The following is a 21374-nucleotide window of genomic DNA, read 5'->3' as shown; positions in this document are numbered from 1 at the left end:
GAAACTCTGCAACATTGTTTTAACCATGGTTTTATAATTTGGATGTTTCTGGTTGCTCAGAAAGTTCTTTAAATGAGACCCAAGCCCTTTGTTTCACTGGATTCTTGGTACTATTAAGCAAATTATCTTTCATTAAATTTCTGATATATGGCCCCACAAAAATCTCTTCTTTAAGTTTCCTATAACATACTTTCAGAAGTTTTGTTATCGAGCACAAGAACCAGTCACCATCTCTAGGAAGTGCTGCAGATAATTGTTTCACTAACCAAAGCTTGATGTGAAGAGGAGGTAATAGTATCTTACTCAGTTGAACAACTTGTTCTGTTGTTATCATGTTTTATGGACTATAAGATGCTATGAACTATAAGAAGCACCTTAATTTTTATGCTGTTTTTTTTAAATAACATTTTTACCATTTTTATTACTAGACTGCAAAGCCACATGAAAAAAATTTTAGTTTTTAAAGCAAAGGTGACCTCTAAAATCCTTGAAAATCATAATCTGAACTTTCTTCTTCTTGTTCTTCCTCTTTGGCATCACCATTGTCCTCTTTATACATAAGATGGTCCTCACTGCCATCGAGAGTGTTACATCTGCCACACTTCTTGAAAGATTTGACACTTATGTCTTCTCTCACCCTGGCCACGACTGTTTTATCCACAGACAAACTTGTTTGATAGTAAGTTGTTTTAAAGCTCCCTTCAGTGTGAATTCATGTTGGGTTTCATCCATCATACACTTGTTCCATTACTCCCTCAAGTACACTTTAAATGTTTTATTTATAGAGACATTGAGAGGCTGCAATTCTGTAGCAAGTCCTCCTGGAATAATAGCAAGCTCTGTATTTCCCTGTCTCAATTTCTCTTTCACAGAATTTTTCAAATGACTACTAAACTACCTATATATAAACTGGCCATTATAGAAATCCAGCACAAGTAGAGAAATCTTCTTCAATAAAGCACATTTCCTTCTCTCCCACTCTCTGTTGATCCATAACAGCATACAAGCCTCATCCATCCGATCCTTGTCATATACATGAACAACAACACCTGGCAGTATTTCAGAAGGTTTTGGCATTGTTTTGTGCTTGAAAATGATCAATAGACAAAGTTTAGTACCACCAGCACAACATGAAACGACAACAGGGTAGTGCATTTCTTCATGTCCACTTGTTTTTATAGTTACAGTTTTAGTATCTTTCATGGCAACAGTTCTATTGCTCAGCACATCAAATGTCAGAGAATCACTATTTGGCTTAGTTCTACACTGGTTTTCTTTCAATATTGAATAATAAAGCAATAGAAAGATATAATCTTCTCTTCATACCTTTGTGACATTTTCTGAGTTATTTTGGTTTTGGTTTGCATGCTAAGTCCATGACACTTTATAAACCTGTTGCACATACCAACTCCACCCTTAAAGACTTTTAAGTTCCACTGTAGCACCAGCTTACGAGCATGTATTTGAATCATTTTTGTATTACTTCCAATACCATTTTGAAGGTGTCCTTGAGTTCATTTCAATTGTTACCTTCTAATTTTGGCCATTTTACATTCAGTCCTCTATTTTCACATTTTGTCTCCTCATTTTTTTTCAGTTCATTTTTCCTGGCACATCAGTCTTGAATTGCTTCTTTCTGTTGGTGGAGGGCTGAAATGCTCCTCGGCTGGTCTGTCTCCATGTTCTTCTGCATATGCTATTACTTTCATTTATAGCCTCCATCCTATGAATACCTTTTATTTTTTTTCCATAACAAAACTAGCTATTAACAAAAATATTGTACTGTTACCGATGACACAAATCACTTTGAATTCAAGTATACTGGCACTGCAGACTGCAGTGATGCAGCATAGGGTAGATACTGTTCTGGGTTTGCGATGGTGGGGTGGGAGGGAGACAGTGTCAGCAAGCTTGTGAATCCCTGCTACTTATGTTTGTCGCATTGGTGCACTACTGTTGCTAGCTGTATCCAGTGTTGGCATACTGAGATAGGTATCCTGCAGCATATATGGCCATTTTTAGGGCTGGACATTTTTATATTAATTTCGAGTATAAGATGTGCCTGAATTTTGGAGGCAATGTTTCAAAGTAAAAAGTGCAATTTATTGTCCATAAAATACAATACATTCTCTGAACTGATCTTGAGGGGTTTTATTTTGAGCCAGTTAGTTACATTCCAAAACTTGTCTTTGGTTTGGCTGTTCTATTCGCAATTACAACATAGCTTTTTTGTGTAGTTGGATTGTTGACTAAGTAGTGTACAATCTACATTCAAATCCCGAATATTGACCATGAATGGTTTTCACACATTTAACCTCTGATTTGAGAGATTTTCATACATCTCCTAGTGAGCACTGAATAGGCAACAGGTACTGAAAGTACATTTTTCAGGCTATGTTCCAACAAGTCTATAAATAACCCCCACTGATATGGATCATAGGTGACATTTCATAAATTCAAAAAACCTTCAATATCACAAAAAAACTATATGGTCTTTTTCTTTAAAGAATTTTATTAATTCATTTTCTCTTTTGCTTTCAGTCTTGGCCCACATAATTCAGCGGCATCTTTTGTCAGATTCAAGTCACGAGTTAAATCATTTACTTTGTTTTGACAACATAATTCAGATGCAGAATCTTCTTCTGGTTTGTAATCATGATCATCATTGCATTCATTTTCTGAGCTGCTCTCTTGTTGCAAATCTTCAAGAATAATACGTGGAACTGGAAATAGGGAGAGATTTACTATGCTTAATTGGTCATTACGCCACAGAAACATTAGCATGTTTTTTATCTATCTTATTTCTGCATTATGACCTTCACCATTAACCACACAAAAATAATAATTCTACAAATGATTTTGTGACTCCCTCCAAACCACTGGAATTCCAAAAGGCTCTGATTTCCTCTTCCCATTTTTTCACAGTCTCAGACCCTCAACACTTGTATGGCATAACTTGGGTGTTATCCAGCTTTTTTCTTGATCACTAAGCCTTACACAAAAGTATGCATAGTAGATTTTGTCATGAAAATATTAATGTCCCTGTCTTTGCGTATTTGTGTTATTCAAACACTTATGAGAATATAAGAACCTGCAAGATTACATTCAACATCATAAATACAACATCACAAATTGATAACATGTAAACAATAGGGCAAAGTTTCTCACCTACCAGCCAGATGGGTGTGACAAACACGGTCAACTACTTTATCTTAGTAACCTACAATTTCCCTTACTTGTACCAACATTTCTCTCCATGAAACTTAAGTTTAAATGAAAAATGAATTTACTTGATACTGATAGAAAAAAACTAATAACAGATCTGAAATCAATGCAAAAAAAGTACCTCTGTAACTGTGAAAGTTACACAATATAAAAAATCATGATGCACAGTGTAATTAATGAGAATGTGCTGAACTGAATTGGGGAGAACTGAAATTTATGGCACAGAATGACTAAAAGAAGGGACCTGTTGACAGTACACATCCTGAGGCACCAGAGAATTGTCAGTGTGGTAATGAAGTGAAGTTGGTGGGGTGAGGTGATGAGAAGATTGTAGTGGGATTGAATACAGAAATCAGGTTCAAATGGGTGTTGGGTGCAGTAGTTATGCATAGCTGAAGAGACATGCACAGCATATATTAGCAAGGAGAGCTGCCTTAAACCAGTCTTCAAACAGAAGGCTACAATAGGTATTACTGTCAGCCACTATACAGAAAATTAAGTATTTTAACTACTCCATGACTAAATAAATATGAATTGTTTCTTTTTTTTTTCAGGAAAATCAGGGTATTTAATTATCTAAATATTTTAACTGTCCTCAGCCTGTATTATTTATCAATTCTGCATCTCTGAATATGACAATACATAATTATTTGGAGGAAATGATTTCAAGCTGTCTACAACAGAAGAAACAAAGAAAATTTTATTTTTTCTTCTCAGATCAAAACCCATACCTGCATGCCTTTCAAGAAAGAAGTATATTACCAGTGGAGGTGACTAGTTTGAGGGAGGTAGTGCTTAAAATGTAGTTCAATGGGCACTATAGGTGTTATAATCAAAGTTTGAAGTCAAATCAGTGAAGTGGTGTGTATGTTTCATTTCGTTGTATGGAATCAGAGCATTATGCTGTGGCAAGGAAGTTGCTCAATTTGCTGGTGTATCAACATGGCTGTCCCATGCCTCTACAAGGAATGGTGCGCCACTTGCAGATACATAACACAGCATAAGAACAGTGGTTTCAAATCTGACAGGAATTACTGATGTAAATGAATGCAGGTCCATTAAACCAGTTGCCTAACCAAACACTGTAGAGGGAAGTGCATACAACAGGCAGTTGGAGTTCGGTACCTCGCTAACTGACATTTTTCACAGCGGCACACTTCAATGGGCCGAACAACACAGAGACACTGCAGTGGATCCAGAATGAGATTTCACTCTGCAGAAAACTGTGCCGGACCGGAACTCGAACTCGAGACCTTTGCCTTTCGCGGCCAAGTGCTCTACCAACTGAGCTACCCAAGCACGACTCATGCCCTGTCGTCACAGATTTACTTTTGCCAGTACCTCATCTCCTGCCTCCCAAACTTTACAGGAGCTCTCCTGCGAACCTTGCACAACTAGCACTCCTGAAAGTACTTGCCCGCGAAAGGCAAAGGTCCCAAGTTCGAGTCTCAGTCTGGCGCACAGTTTTAATCTGCCAGGAAGTTTCACTACAGTGGATCATTAGAGGCATGTGTTGTCAAAAAGTCACATTTTTTGCTTCTTTTGAAACTATGGTGAGGTGTTAAGTGCACCAACAGACCAATGAGACATATAATTTGCTGTGTGTTAAGAGTTTAGTTCAGGCTGAAGGGGTTATGATAGTTTTTGGGGATGTTTTTCTGTGTCAGGATTTGGGCTCACTCATTCAGGTTACTATGAAATGAGCCAGTATGTTTACTTCAACATGTTTGGCAAAATTCTGTTGCCCTTTCTTCTAGAGCTTTATGATGAATGCGCTGTCTTCCAAGATGACAACAGGGTTGCAAGGATTTTTTCCAAGTTTGGTGAACTCTTAGGCATCAATAGGTCTGCTAAATCACCCCATCTTGATAACATAGCATTATCTGAAACCGTTTGGATAGCAGGTCAAACATAGCAGCCAACATCCCCACAATTTGTTAGCTCTACGGGATCTAATCACTAATGAATGGAATTAGCTCATTATGGAATATGTGAAAGAACACATGTACTTTCTCCCTAACCAAACTGAGACCATTATCATGGCTATAGATGGTGTTAATTGCATTAGCGTTACAATGAGGTGACAAAAACCATCAGATACCCCTATAATCAAGTCCGACCACCTTTTCCTATTGGAGTGCAGCAACTCGATGTGGCATGGACTCAGTAAGTCCCCTGCAGAAATATTGGGCCAATTCTCACTCTATAGCCACCCATAATTGCAAAAGAATTGCCAACACAGGATTTTGTGCAGGAACTGGCCTCTCAATTATGTCCCATAAGTCTTCAATGGGATTCATGGGATCTGGGTGGCCGAATCATTTGCTGGAATTGTCAACAATGTTCTTCAAATCAATCATGAACAATTGTGGCCCAATGACAAAGCACATCATTGTTTGCAGACATGAAGTCCATGAATGGCTGCAAATGGTCTCCAAATAGCCAAACATTACCATTTCCACTCAATAATCAGTTTAGCTGGACCTGATTATCCAGTCTATTCCATGTAAACAGAGCCCACACGTTTATGGAGCCACCACTAACTTGCACAGTGCCTTGTTGACAACTTGTTTCCATGGATTCATGGGATCTGCACCACACTTGAAGCTCATGATCAGCTCTTACCAACTGAAGTCGTGACTCATCTGCTCCGAGCATAATTTTCCAGTTATCTAGGACAAATTCCCTAACAATTTCCAAAATGGAATGTTGCATGCATCTAGCTCCAACTACCATTCTGCATTCAAAGTCTGTTAATTCCCACTGTGTGGCCATAATCATATCAGAAACCTTCCCACATGAATCATCTCAGTGCTCTGCCTATGCACTGCATTCTTATACCTTGTGTAAATGATACTTATACCATATGTATATGTGCACATTACTGTCCCATGACTTTTGTCATCTCAGTATATGTCTCCTGGGGCTGATTAATTCTTTTGTATATTATGCATTTTCTTAATGGCAGCATTACAGTCAGTAGTAGCTAGATTTTTCTATTATAAGCATGAAGTTTATTTCTATGGATAACTTATGAAACACACTAATATTGTTCTATATGTATCTTTCAATTATTTCAAAATGTTCCTAATTATCACTGAAAAACAACTTAAAAATGGTAAAATTGTATTCAGGACATAATGTGCTACGTTTAAAAAATAACTGAACTGTGCTAATGGACTGAGCTAAAGCTGCTTCTGTCATCCATTATGACAGCTCTTTCTTGTCTCACTCGTCATATAAAATTGACACATGATTATGAATCTTCAACATGTTGTGTCCAAGTTTATTGCACTTTCATCACTATACATTTCAATATTTATTAAAAATGAGTACTGTAATGTGCAATAAGCCATTTGGACCATGTATGTTCTCAAATTTATGATCTTATCCTTTCTTCAATCTTATCTGAAATATTTTAAACTCCAGCTGTAAAATAGTGTATGACATACTAACACAATTAATCCCTGTGATTAAAAAACAAATTTCATAAAATTACTGTACTACAAAGAGATATATTTTTATTTATGTGAATATATGTTACCATAATTGTTCTGTTGTGCTATTGAGTAAATTTAATTTTCTTTAAATTATTTATGATTTACTGTTCTATGTTTCATTCTTAGTATGACTTTATCTGTACTGATGTACTTTGGAATGATGTTAATTGGATGAGAGTTGGTTGTATGTTGTCTGGTAGGAAGGAAGGAAGGAGAAATGTAAAGTTTTTCTGGAGTTGCATATAAATGGAGTGTATTTCACTGAGTGAACATTGTAATTGATGGCAGCAAGGCATATAGGACTATTATAAATGAAACTTAGATACAAATCAGTTTGTAATTTATGTTATTTCAAGAAACACATCAACCTATAGGGTTTCCAGACCTACAAGAGAACCTGCCTTGCAGACACCAGAAATTCAAGCAACAGATTGAAGAAGATCCTCAAAAAACAAGATGAGTATTTTTTCTTTAAAACTACCACTAGACCTGGTCAACAATATTTTAACTCAATGAACATGTATTACAATTAAAGAGATTCCAATTGTGAATAACAAATGAGGTTGTTAAATTGGTGCCATTGTGACCATGATACTTTTACGTTTGGATTTTTGAATGTGTTTATGTTTCAGGTGACCAAAAGGATATAATTGTGTTGCAAAGTGTTATGATTTTAAACTAAATACAGTTTGACATAGTACATGTGAAGAAGTTTTGGAATGATGCAACACTATGGACAAACATGGTTGTAAAAGGTTGAAGCATTATTAGTAAAGTTGATGCCACCTACCCAATCCAGGACAATAATAAGCTAAGTACCAATTAATACATTTATTTTTGTATTTTCTCAGTCCAGTGTTGTGTGAAAATTTTAACTGTTTTTTTTTTTTTTGCATTGACAATTTATGAACAAAGTTAAGAAAAAATGGATCAGGATCAGAACAATGAAATAAATATTCCGGACCTACGAGCTTCAACTAGTGACTATAAACAGGACATAGCCAATAAGACATGTTTCAGGATGTATTAGACAATAGTCAACCTAAACAGTTAAGGGGAGCTGGAACGATGAAAATGACAAAATTAATGTTTTTTGGTTTTTTCATTATAAAATTATTTGGAGTTTTCTGAGTAAAACAAATCAAGTTTCACCCTTCTAAGTGAATTCTAAGTGTTTTTTTACTGTTGCAAAGTTGACGTGCTGCGTAAACGGTTGTAGGGAGTTGGTGTGTCACCTCTGATGGCACTGCTCGCTGGCTGCAAGCAGGGTATCTCTGTGGAATTAGACAGTGTTTTGTTTTCCAATGTTGTAAGGTTTTATCTCTGTGACAAGTAAATGTTCATATCGGTAAACATAAATGCTATACCATCTGTGTTGACTTCTGGAGTTTGCTTTGTGTTCTTTAGCTGTTCAGTTTTGCATATTTGACAAATTTTGCTTGTACCTGTTTTATGTATTTGGTTTGTGGATATGAATATGCTCCATTTCAGTAATCGAGTGTTTAAGAAAAGGCACAATGAGTGGAAGAAGAAATCTTTTGTTGTTTTGGAAGGACATGCTGCTCAGACTGCTTAACCGACTACTCGAAATGAATGTGATAGAACTTCCTCCAGTCAGAAACTTTGTGGCAGCAAAGAAAAATTTGAAAACTATGAAAGTGACAGTAATAATGTGAATGAAATAATTAATATTTCCTTGCTCTATAATATTTTGAAACATAACGTATCATGCCAAGTTTGCCAAGAAAGAGGACTGGAATTGAAAATAACTTCACATGTTGGTTTGGCATGTAAAATGATATTGAAGTGTAACAAATGTGCTGCAGAGGTTTTGTTTTCAAATTCTAACAGTATTCCTCATAGTGGTAATAGTGGAAAGAAGGTGTATGATATAAATGTTAGGCTATTGTTTGGCTTGCGTTGCATTGGCAAAGGCAGTGCTGCAAGGACAATGTTATGTGGAATTATGAATTTTCCAGAACCACAAACCAAGTTTGGATTTTATAATGAATTGGTGGGCTCCTCTGCTGAAGATATTGCTCAAGCAACAATGAAGATAGCAGTTGAAGAAGCTATGACAGATAATGGTAATTGTACAGATTTAACTGTTGCTTTAGATGGATCATGGCAATGTAGAAGTGATAAATCTCTAAATGGCATTGTGACAGCTACCAGTGAAGACATAGCAACGGAATTGATGTTGCTATTCTCTCAGAACATTGTAGATGTAAGGACAATACCAAGGATGAACATAGTGAAGGTTGTGAAGCAAATTTTTCCGGCACGAGTGGAGCGATGGAAATAGAGGGAGTGAAAGCAAATTTTTTCCAGATCACAGGAGTGGTATAACATACGATACGCTAACTATCTATGAGATGGTGATTCTAAGGGGTATAAAGCTGTAGAGGAACTCAAACCTTGTGGCAATGAAATTCACATTAAAAAACAGGAGTGTATTGGACATGCGCAGAAGCGCATGGGGGCTCGCTTGCGCAAACTAAAGCAGACATTGGGATTCCACAAGCGTAGTGGTTGTAAGACTGTTGGAGGAAGAGGAAGATTGACAGATGAAGCAATTGATAGATTGCAGAGGTATCATGGGTGTGCAATTAGGCAAAATACAAGAAGCATTGAGCATATGAGGAGAGCAGTATGGGCATAATTTTTTCATACTACATCGACAAATGCGCACCCACAACATGCACTGTACCCCACAGGTTATGACTCATGGTGTAAGTACCAATCAAGAAAGAAATATGCCCATAAAAACAGTTTGCCAAATGCTGTAATTGATGTAATTAAGCCCATATTTAGAGATTTCTCACAGTCAAGTTTATTGTAAAAGTGTTTACATGGGAAAACACAAAATCCAAATGAAAGTGCAAATAATTGAATTTCGATTAGGATTCCCAAAAGAGTGTTCGTACAGATAAAAACATTTCATTTTGGAGTGAATGATAAAGTGGCAACATACAATGAAGGAAACATTATCAAATGTGACGTGCTGAAACGTTAAGGTTTCCAACCAGGACCCAACCCCATTACCACAATGCACCTAATTGATGAAGAAAGACTAAGAGGTGCAGCAAAATGAGACAAAAGCCTACAACATGCAGCAAAGTGGAAGAAAAGACCAGTGAAAAGGAAACTAACACTGGGAAAAGAAGAGGATGCTGATAATCCACCACAAGGGGCAGGAATGTATTAAAACACTTTGGAAGCTATGTCCTGTAGCTTTAAAATTTTCATTTTTGAGGAACATTTTCTCAAAAACTGCTAACAGTACATCAATGAAATTTATACGCAATATTGTTTACTTATTTTCCTTAATTCTTATAAAAAATGGTTAAAAAATTATAATTCTACTACTATAGAAGAAAAAGCGTAAAATTTTAGAGAAAAAAATTAGTATCTGTTTAAAAAAATTGTAAAACAAAAACCTATAAATATTTCTTAACATGGCGTTACAACTTTGTACAGTATTATTCACTGAACATGTAGTCCAAATTTCAGAGCAATATGTTTAATGGTTTTAGAAAAAATGTTCCTTCTATTTGCTAAAACTAACATGGAGGAGATCGATTGTGCCGGCTCCCCTTAAATGAAATCAGTGCAGACTCAGGATTTTTAGACAGTAGTGTGTTAGATTCGAGTACAGACTGTGGGAAACAAGTACAGTCACACAAAAGCAAACCCATGCTGAGTGAAAAACCCAAACAGTTAAATTTACAAGACATGTTTACTGCATTAATGTCATCAATGGAAAAAGAAGTGAAAAATGAAAAAAAATAGTGAAAAACTTGAAAAAAACTGTCATCAATGGAAAAAATGTGTGAAAAACTCACTAGTAAACAAGCTGTAAACTTTATAAATAAGCTAGATGAAAAAAAAATACACAGTCATGCCTCAGATGTAGATGAAAATGTTCAGAAGATAGTCAAGCTAACAGAGTCAAATATGTCAGACTTACATAGTGATGCCACTATTATATAAAAAAAAGTACAACTGTTAAAAGATGAGGCTTATCTAAAAACATTCTGCAATGTAGGACACCCAAGCTATCCTACAATCTACCAAAGAGTTTCGCTGGTGACAAACATTTTCAGCCAGTTGGTTTTATACAACATTGCCATGATAGTTTTCTCCCTAATATGAGTGTGAATTAAAAATTAAATTTATTAAAACATCATTAGAAGGGGAAACCTTGTCATGTGCCACCAACTTGACTGTACCAATTTAACCATAGATGAATTTGAAAAGTGTTTATTGAAAAAGTTTTGGTCTGACACTGAACAGGCAAGGATAATGATTGAGTTTTTTTTAAATGGTTCGATGTACAGGGAGCAGAGAGGTGGTATGAAAGAGTTTTGCAAAGACCAGATCATGAAACTTTAAAATTTTTATTTTTGAGGAACATTTTCTCAAAACTGCTAACCCGACATCAATGAAATTTATACACAATATTGTTTACTTCTTTTCCTTCATTTTTGTAACAAATTGTAAAACAAAATTGTATAATTGTATAATTCAAGAGTTACAGAAGAAAAAGCGCAAAAATTTAGAGAAGAAAAGCATCTGTTTAAAAAAAAATTGTAAAACAGAAATCAATAAATATTTCTTAACATGGCATTATAACTTTGTAGAGTAATATTCACTGAACATGTGATGAATTAACTCACATAGATTCACTTAAGAGAAAGCTACCAGAAAGAATTCAAATGGGGTTAGTTTATGAGCCAGGTGATTCAGTAGACCAGTTCCTAAAATATGTAAAGAAGTTGGACAGGGCGTATAACTGGTTTGGCCAACATAGTACTGATTTCAGGAGGCCAAACTGTAGTAACCACAATCGTAATAGAAATGCTAATAATAATGACAATTTTAACCAAGGACATAACAACAAGACTCTGGGAAGGAATGACGGGAATCCAAATAATTTTAGAAATTATCAGGAAGTAGAACCAAACCATGATGACTAACAGTTTTATGAGAATAGAAATCCTGGGAACAGAAATGGTGGTTTGATCATTTTCTGAGTGCAAAAGTAATATTGGAGGATGTTTTTCTGCTTGTAGTAAAAAAAAAAACCTTGTTCAATTATACCAAAAAGGTAAGGTAATGGAATTTTACAAAATGTACAAGTATATCAAACTATGTTGCACACCCTGAGTACCCAGTAAACAAGTAAATGTAAAAGGTTGTATAATTGCAGGAGTAATGAGATTAGTACACATTGTATTATACACAATTCTTGGTAAATTTTGATGTAGTGATTACATACAGCAAAATAATAAAACATGTAAATAGTGTAATGTCAGTTTCTATTGTTAGAGGAAAAGCTATACCAGTTGTGAGGTCTGCTGCTATGTGTTGTTTTGTGTGGTTGATCTATTGTGTAATATGAAGCAGGTGACTTTTCTTAGGTGATTATTATTACGGACTACGTAGTGGAGTAATGAGGTGATATTATGAGGACATGAGGTGAAGTTATTATGTTGATGCAATGAGGAGATATTTGATGTATTTAATGAACTACTGATCTACTAGTGATGTAATAAGGAGAATGATATTTGCTAAGGACTGGTTAGGGAGCCTGTCCCTTCTTACTGTGGAAAAGTTTATGAAAAACACATGAGCAAAGTTTGTAATGCAAGTTGTTTTTGGAACAGATGCAAGTAAATACTCAGTGATATTTATACAGAAAGATTGAGTTTATGTGCAGTGTTACATCTTTTGTAATTAGGCAATATGTCAGAAATCTGTACACTGAAAGATGATTAAGCATCTTGTTGTTAATTAATGTGAAGAACATGACACTTGGAAATAGGAAGTAAACTGGAGAATGTTTTTAGTGAATTAACAACTACACCTATACACATTACATACTTGTACACTGTTGAAAGATAATGAGAAGTGAAAACTGTTTATTTCTGAACTCATGAAATTTTTTATACTTACACTAAATAATATGAGGTAAATCAGCATGACACATCTGAACACTTGATGGTTGATGTATTGAGTACTCAAAAGGCTTTATAAACTGAACTACTTATTGTATCAGACTATATACTTGAAACATATAATTGTTCCATTACTGTTTCTGAAAATCTGTTGAGAGGTGGAAGTTATATTGTTACTTTTCTGAAAACATGATGAGGTTTATACTAGGTTTTTGAAACATTTTACCCTGGATGGGAGACTTTATGCTGAATTTGTCTTGTGCTAGGTGTGCACCAAGTGTTACAACTATATTGTGACTTATTGAAACATGTAATGATCAACATTTATGTGTACAGAAATTCTAATTTTATAGTGTTTCAACATGACCATATCCCACACAATAACTTGTAAATATCTTAGTGCTATTGCAGTTTTTCTTCGATGTTTTGTTATTTATGTAACTAACTATGAGTATGGGGATGGTTCTTGAATGATACTAAACATACAAATCTACTTTGCCATTGAATACTATACCTATACCCCATAAATAGTGCATAACTTTTCATCATCTTTGTAAATGCTTTGAAGATACTGTCTGGTAACTAGTAACATATGTATACTATAAACTACTTGTAAACAGTGTAGAAGGCATCATGCAATTTTACACAGATGTCTATGACACAAAACTCTGAAACAAACAAACCCTATCTTCACCATAGTGCGTAAAAGGTATTAGGAGAGTTATTGAAGCCTGTGGGCACTTGTTCATAAACTTTGATACATAATATCTTATGTGTATAGTATATAATTTTTTGTATTACCTAAGTGGACATTTTTCAGTTCTATGTAAGCTAAAGTGAATTTTCAACCAGAAATGGTATGTAAATTTCAGACAACCCCATGATCTGGAGGAGGACATTTTCATTTTTGTGCTTTAAGTGTTGGTTACATGACATGTTTCTATGGACATTCACCATAGGGGCATATAAATATGTTATTTCATTGCTGATGTATAGTATCCTCAACCATGAGTTGAACCAAATTGATAGTGAACTTGGCTTTGTGTCTAAACACACTACATGGTATCCTCATCTAGACTTGAACTTAAATTGTCAGAAAGGACTTTAATTATGTGATAGCTTTTACAGTATGCAATCCTCAATTGAAGTTGTGGCATGTTAGCACACCAGACTTATATTTCAACTACTATACACATAATCTAGTATCCTGGAACTAATAAGTGTTTATGTAGCACACAGAACTTTACCAAATGCTTTGATGTTTTAGTGGTGTCTATGCTACACACAGTATTTCATGAACTACTGACAATATAAAATGGTATTGTAAGCCATGGTAGTGCCAAAAAGGCACAGAGGACTTGCTTCTGAGATATGGTATCAAATTTTTCAGTAGTGAATTTGGTATCATAATCTGCAATATTGCAAGTGGTATTGTATTTTACAGTTATGATGAAACTAACAGAAAAGACTGTTTTCAAAACAGTATAACTTTTCAAAAGAGAACAAATCATTTATCTTATTATTTTCTGTATCCAAGTTAAAATTTACTGATTGTTCAGTGTTAGTTTTAGTGTTGTTACCACTAATACATTAATATTTGCTTTACAATTTTGTGTTAGTAGAAGTGTTTTTTTAATATTGCTAATTAGTATTTGTACAAAATTCAACAGCATAATTACATCTGACAAAATCTAAAATTCTTTTTGCAAGAAGGAAACTTTTTAATTTCCCCCAGCCCCCCGTAAGATGAGTTAGCATTTGCTTTTGTCTAATGGTTAGCCAAGTATTCTTTTCACTTAACTTCAAATCAGTTAAGAAGTCATTTTGACATTTCTCTGTTTCTTTATTTCTTTTTTTTTATTTAGGTTTTTTTTCCCTTCAGATTCTGAGAGCCTTGTTTACCTTGCAATTTTCTTATGAAATATTTCATATATGTGATTAGGGAACATTGGATTCTGAAGCCAATACACTGTAAAATGTTGTAGGAAATAACGTGGGAGTTGTGTCCAATCCTTAAAAAAATCATCAAGACCATCAGCAGAATGAAGAACTGTCGGACACAACAGTAACCTATGATGATATTTCGAAAAAACTTGTTTTACTGCATGTTCTACTTTTCAAATTTGTAAACAATGTGCATTCCTGCGAGACTTTCCTTAGCAGTGGAATGCAAGTGAAACTCTCAGGGGGGTGTGTAACATGCAATAAGCCATTTGGATCATGTATATTTTCAAATTTATGAGCTTATCCTTTCTTCAATCTTATCTGAAATGCTTTACACTACAACTGTAAAACAGTATATGACATGCTAACACAATTAGCCCCTGTGATTAAAAACAAATTTCATAAAATTACTGTACTACAAAAAGATATATTTTTGTTTATATGAATATATGTTACCATAATTGTTCTATTGTACTATTGAATGTAATGTATTTCACTGAGTGAACATTGTAATTGATGGCAGAAAGGCATCTAGGAATATTAAAAATGATAATTATGTATTAATCAGTTTGTTGTCTATGTTATTTTAAGAAACACATCAACCTATACGGTTCCCACATCTACAAGACGTCCTGGTTTCCAGACATACGAACTTCAAGCAATGGATTGAAAGAGATTCTTAGAAAATAAGAAGAGTATTTTTTTCTTTAAAACTACCACTAGATCTGGCTATTAATATTTTAACTCCATGAACATTTATTACAATTAACGGTCTTCCAATTGTGCATAACAAAGGGGGTCATTAAAAAATTAAGAAGTTTTTTGTAATTCTTGCACATGGTGTGTAAGCTTTTTCATCACCACAGTTTTTCAAACAGTTATTTGAAAAAAAAATTGTATGCATTTGTTCTTTAGTTTGTTGAGAACAAATTTCCTTAACTGTAAAACTTACTGCCAAATGCCTTTGTTGAGATTAACATCCACTCCAATAGCAACATATCGAGTTCTGCTAGGTATATTCTGGTAGAACATCTCCACAGTTCCATGTTTTGTAAAAGATTTGCTTTCCACAGAACCTTCAACCAAAACTTTCATATCTTCCTTCAATATCCATTTCCATTCTCCTAGAAGATGTCCTTTAACAACTGGTAGGTTAAGAGCTGCTTTCAAAGCCCCAGAACTTTTCTGAAAACTAAAAGTATTGTTAAAAGAATGAATCAGAATTTCTTTAGTGAATACTGAATTCACTAGGATTAACACAAAACACATTAAATTTAAGTAAGATATACAGTGATAGGAATGAAGGTTCTAAACATCTAATTAAAGATAACAATGAGTTGACTGAAGTTGCTTGTACTCACTAATAATGCCCTATGGCTCCAATTTTTTCAAAATCTTTGAATGGAGTTTCTCCTGTAACTTCAACTGTGTAATTCATGTTATCACATATTAATATTTTTCCAGTCAGGGCACCACGTTTGTAAAATTTATGTGTACTACTTGCCTGTGGAAAAAATTGATGGAAATACGTATTACACAGGATAAGAATGAAACTTGTAGCTTTTACCTCACAATAAAATTTCTGACACATGGATACAAATAGCAGAACAATATTTATGAAAAAAGAGTATTTGCAGTGAATGTAGTAAAAGCTGCATAGCATTGATAGTGTGCTGTTAGAAGCTTTCTCAACATAAGAACTGCTTGAAAGCTTCTAAGGCACTGAATTAATTAGTGCTGTGGAAGCTGCAAACTATTTCAATGAGACAGTTGCCTGTCACCTTCAAGTGCAGCTGTGAGGAGCTGTAGAGCTACTGATTATATACTGGTTTACTATATAAGTACAGGTGTCAGAAGGTGGGGCTCTATCATAGCTGAGGGCCTTGACATCCAGAGCACCTGCAATAAAAAAAAGTGAAGGTTTCAGTGAGAGGCTCAGTATATTTTGAGGGGGACTACTTGACACTGCACATTCTGTAACCATGGGTGGCTAGGCTGCACAGAAGGGACTTCTTGGTGGTGTGGAATGGGTGGCAGCTGTCAAAGTGGAGGTACTGATGTAGCCTTCTTCGAGGTAGAGGTCAATATCTAGGAAGGTGACTTGTTGGGTTGAGTAGGACCAGAAGTAAATGGGTGAGAAGTTGTTGAGGTTCTGGAGGAATGTGGATAGGGTGTCCTCACCTTTCATACAGATAGTGGCTGCAGCTGAACCAGATGAGAGGTTTAGGATTCTGACCTTTTAGATTCCACCACCACAACCTGTTTTTTTATTTCTATCTTTTTCACCCCCCCACCCCCCCTCCTCCCCTTCCTCACCTCGCAACTGCCTTCCATCTAACTTGCAGCACTTTACTGTCCGCCAGCCCCACCATACTATCTCTCCCCCCTCATCCTCCTTACCCCCACCCAGTCACCACTCCTATCATGTGTTGGTTCTGGTGCTCGCAGAGTGGTTTCAGTTGCCTGAGACTGCAGTCATGTATGTGAGTTGCATTTGTGTGAGAATGTGTGTGTGCATATGTGTGTCAATTGTCGACGAAGGCTTATGGCCGAAAGCTTTAACTGTGAAAGTGTTTCTGTTATGCCTATCTGCGACTCAGCATCTCCGCTGTACGGTGAATAGCAACTTTCCTTCTTATAATATTGTCTAAACCACTCTATGGTATAATGTGTCACTGCATCAGGTATCAGGGAATTATGATGAAAAGAGAATTATGGAGTATTATAAAGTTGTATCAAGGGGCACAGACTACAGCTAGTAAAACACTTATTGTTGAGTCAATGCATCAGTGGTATTACGAAGCTCATGAAGAATGATACATTGGATGGGTCCCTAAGAGATGAGATGTGAAGTTTAGGGTTCAGGCAAAAGGTCTCTCATCATTATGATCTGCACTGTGACTGTATGATTTTATCACAGATTAATTTTTGTAAAATTCTCTTCCTTCCAAACTTGACAGCTTATTTAATATAATGTTGTGATAAGGTGTAACAGGCCACTGGATAGTGTGTCATGTGAAGGATGGGATAATTAGGTTGAGGAATATGTGTAGTACATTGTTAAGGTTAAGCACGACGTCAAGGAGGTAATACATGGGAAATGGTGGGAGTGGAAGTCTGCAAGGTTAACTTTTGCAGAATGCTTCCCAGATTCCCACCAACCTATTCCCATGAGCTGGTTTGACGCAGCAGTCATCACAGATTGAAAGAAAGTTATCAACTTCTCAGTGAGACATCTTGCAGGGTGCCACAGGAAGCAGTGAGTGTGATAACATATCTTTGCTATGTTTTCTCAGGACTAGGATCAATTTTCAAGGACTGCAACCATAAAAACTCTGGAGAGATTTCAAATATGTCTCAGCACCCATCTCAGCTACTGAAGAATTACAGGTGGATTCTTATAGGTGTCATGAGCGAAAAACTAACCAGATGTGTCTGCCATAAACTGTATGGAATTAGCTAGTTCCAGGTGCATTAACAGAGAGAATTTGGTGGGTCAATTTTTTCAAAGAGGGGAAGAGCATAGCAACACGAGCCAGGACAGATGATCTTGCCCATTTTGGCATGCACTGAAGTAGCCAGTCATTGAGTCATCGACCGTCATATGCATGGTGTCCACCATGAAGTCACCACTGCTTGTCATAATACTGACTGAACCACCTGTCAAAGGAGTCCAGCCAAGTGTTGAACTGTGGCTCTTCTAGTAACTGGGTGACTGGAATGCTCACCAGTGCCAGCTGTTTTCAGCCAGCCTCCAGTCCAACTTTAACTCCCTGAATATTTCTACCCATTACTGGTCATGGCCATGTAGGACTCAGCATCCTTCACTCACTGAGCAGTCACAGCCTGCTGCATCAGCCCTATTGCAGCACAGCTGCTGGGTGAGAGTGTTTGCAATGCAAGGTCCAACCACGCAAAATATGCTGAGCATAGCAGTGGGTTGTATCCTACTACAATATTTCAGTGCTATGGGGTCCATGGGTCGCGATCCACCTTCCAGTGGCCCGAGATGAGGGCTTCAGCTTGTAATTAATTGATACAGGGAGTCTGCTACCTTCTCCATACACATAATCTCAAGCCTGTGGAATGTGACCAGGCTTTCCTGCACTATGTACGTAGGGTCCATAGCTCACTTCTCCAACAAAGGGCTCTGGATATCAAGTCCCACAGGATAATGTTATAGCTCCACATCCTGGGGCTTGGGCTTCTGTAGCCAAGCAAAACATGAACCAAGAGACCACTACCACCTCCCAACAGTTAAACATGATGGTGTCTTATTGAAATACTGTATAGTTTCCATAGTACCATCTGATGAAACATTCTAGAAAACATTTTTACTATGTGAAAATATTCTTGTAGGTGTTACTGAAACTGTACAGCCGACAGTTACCGATATCAATACATGAAGTTTATTCAGAACTTCTATAAACAATAGTGACTCAAATAACGTCTTTAGACAGGAATAATTTTATTTTCACTCTTATAAAACATCATTTCTGTTTTTTTTGTGACCAAAGTCAGGTATGTTGATTTCTGAATCACGTCTAGAAATTTTTTCACATGATTTTATTTATGTCATATTGTCACACAGAATCCAAAATGAAATACTACTTACAAGAGAAGGACCATCAACAAGAACAAACGATTCACACTGAAAGTAACTTTATAAATCATAAATGGAAGTACACACAGAGTTTAAATGACCTGCCTCAGTGTGGAATGCTCCTATATAAACACATATAGAATGTTCTAGTATGACCCCTATCTCACCAGTCACTGACTATAACTGCAGTGTCCTGGGTAAAAAAGCATTACATGCAAAAAAAGAAATTTTTTTAATCATCTGCCATGTTTAGTGGCAGATCATTGATATATACAAAGAAAAGCAAGAGATTCAGAGCAGAATTCTGTGGCATGACCCCTGTCAGATTCTGTTAACTTCCACGTTTGTTGAGACAGTACAACAACCTTTTGCTTGCTCTTTTCTGGATATGCAGTGGAACATTGTTAAGCATTTTCCCTAATCTTATAAGGTAACAACTTCTGCAAGCATATTACAATTTAGTGTTACCATTAAAGCAAATAAAAACCTACTGCCCTCAACCTATTATTTAGCCCTGCTACCTAAGGCACAAAAGAATATGCATTTTACTGATGCCATACTGTGAGCCTAACAACAATTTTGTACTGGGAAGTGTCACTACACTCTTATTTACTGATTTCTTGAAAGCTTTGGAAACCTTAATAACAAAGAAAATGACGTAATTATCTCTTTCTCCTAATTTAAATCTTTCAGGAAACTAACCACACCTGAAAGGCATACTGTGCAGAACAGAAATAGTTGATGTGATAGTCAGTGCATGTTTTATCCTTATAATTCCACTTGTTTACTTATGAAACCTCACCAAAATGTCAGTTTCCATCCAGTGAAATGAAGAAACCAGAGGAGGAATTAGTATCAGATGGCCATTGCATGCATCCATTTTTAGAATTCCATATGATGCCTCATGTAATATCTGACAGATCAGTAGAGACCTGACCAATGATACCTGTTTTATGTTTTATTAAGTGTCTTCACAAGTTACAGATGACTTGATGTCAAAATGATGTGAAAATATTTCAGAATGTCTGGCCATAAACAAGCTAAAATGGCAAGCAACCTTTTATCATATCATTGATTCATAAACCCTCTCATACTTTCTTCCACCTTTTCCTTGGAAAACACAAGCAGAAATAATGCAGAATGGGTACAAAAAGTCCCAGAAGACATCTGTCTCTATTTCAATGGACTGAGGGCTCTTTCAGGGGAGCATAGATTCATAATCCAAAAACAACAACTTATTATAAATGAAACAAGAGAACTTTATAATTTATTATGTAGACTTGCAGTTTTTATGTATTTTCTAATGTAACTACTGTTGCAAACAAAAATAAAACAATTATCTTGATACAATCTTATGTTTAGTATTTTATCCCTCTACAGCAACAGTAGTCATAAGCAATGAAATAATAAGTAACCAGCTGCATAAAAGAAATTTAATTTCTTTACTGGTTTTTGGCACTTAGTGCCCCTCTTCAGAAGGTTATGCCACTTGCATTATTTGTGAGTGTCTGTATTACTGACACTTAAAAATAATGCAATAGGAATAACCTTCTGAAGAAGGCCACTAAGTGCCCAAAACTGGCAAAGAAATTAAATTTCTTTTATGTTGCTGGTTGCTTATTATTTCATTATATGATTTGATGTGTATACAGTGACAATTGTAGCAAGAAAATTAAATATCTGTGCTCACTGGGCAACCAACTTGATAATATTTGTCAATTCTGTTAACTGCTACAAGTAAAATTAACATTTCTGTTTAGTTTCATGACCTCTATATCTAGAATTTCTTCTGATATTGTGGACATCTATATACCAGGCAATAAGTGATCATTCAGGAACTTCATTTTTTTCAAAGGACTACATGGTACTTACATATTCATCTTCCATTCCACTTCCCAAATCTTGTCATTTACTTTTTTCAGTTCTTTGCAGAAATTTTGTTCAAAGGAAAACGAATTTTAACAGTAATAATTGGTAGCATTCAACCATTTTATATTCTACACATGGCTCAACAATGGGTTTCTAGGGACACTGCTGTCATCATCAGGTTGTCAAACTTAGCTCAAGAGGTTAAAATAGTAAAAAGCCTACCAAGACATTTGTGGAATTTAGACAATAGAATAGTACAAAAACACATTAGAC

General features: G+C 35.7%; 1 protein-coding gene across 1 annotated transcript in view; it reads right to left on the bottom strand.

The window, feature by feature from the left end:
- LOC126299332 (uncharacterized) overlaps positions 1 to 21374 on the bottom strand; it is a 793355-nt gene that overhangs the window by 296624 nt on the left and 475357 nt on the right. Inside the window, exons 41-42 of the mRNA XM_049991162.1 lie at positions 15991 to 16133; positions 15582 to 15821 (exon numbers count right to left, since the gene is read on the bottom strand). Of these exons, the coding sequence (XP_049847119.1) occupies positions 15582 to 15821; positions 15991 to 16133 (383 nt within the window). The remainder of the gene's footprint in view (positions 1 to 15581; positions 15822 to 15990; positions 16134 to 21374) is intronic.

This window comes from Schistocerca gregaria, chromosome X (assembly GCF_023897955.1).
Source record: "Schistocerca gregaria isolate iqSchGreg1 chromosome X, iqSchGreg1.2, whole genome shotgun sequence".
In the NCBI taxonomy this organism is placed as follows: domain Eukaryota; kingdom Metazoa; phylum Arthropoda; class Insecta; order Orthoptera; family Acrididae; genus Schistocerca; species Schistocerca gregaria.
Note: the sequence above shows the minus strand (reverse complement) of the source record. Positions and strands in the feature narration are given on the sequence as shown.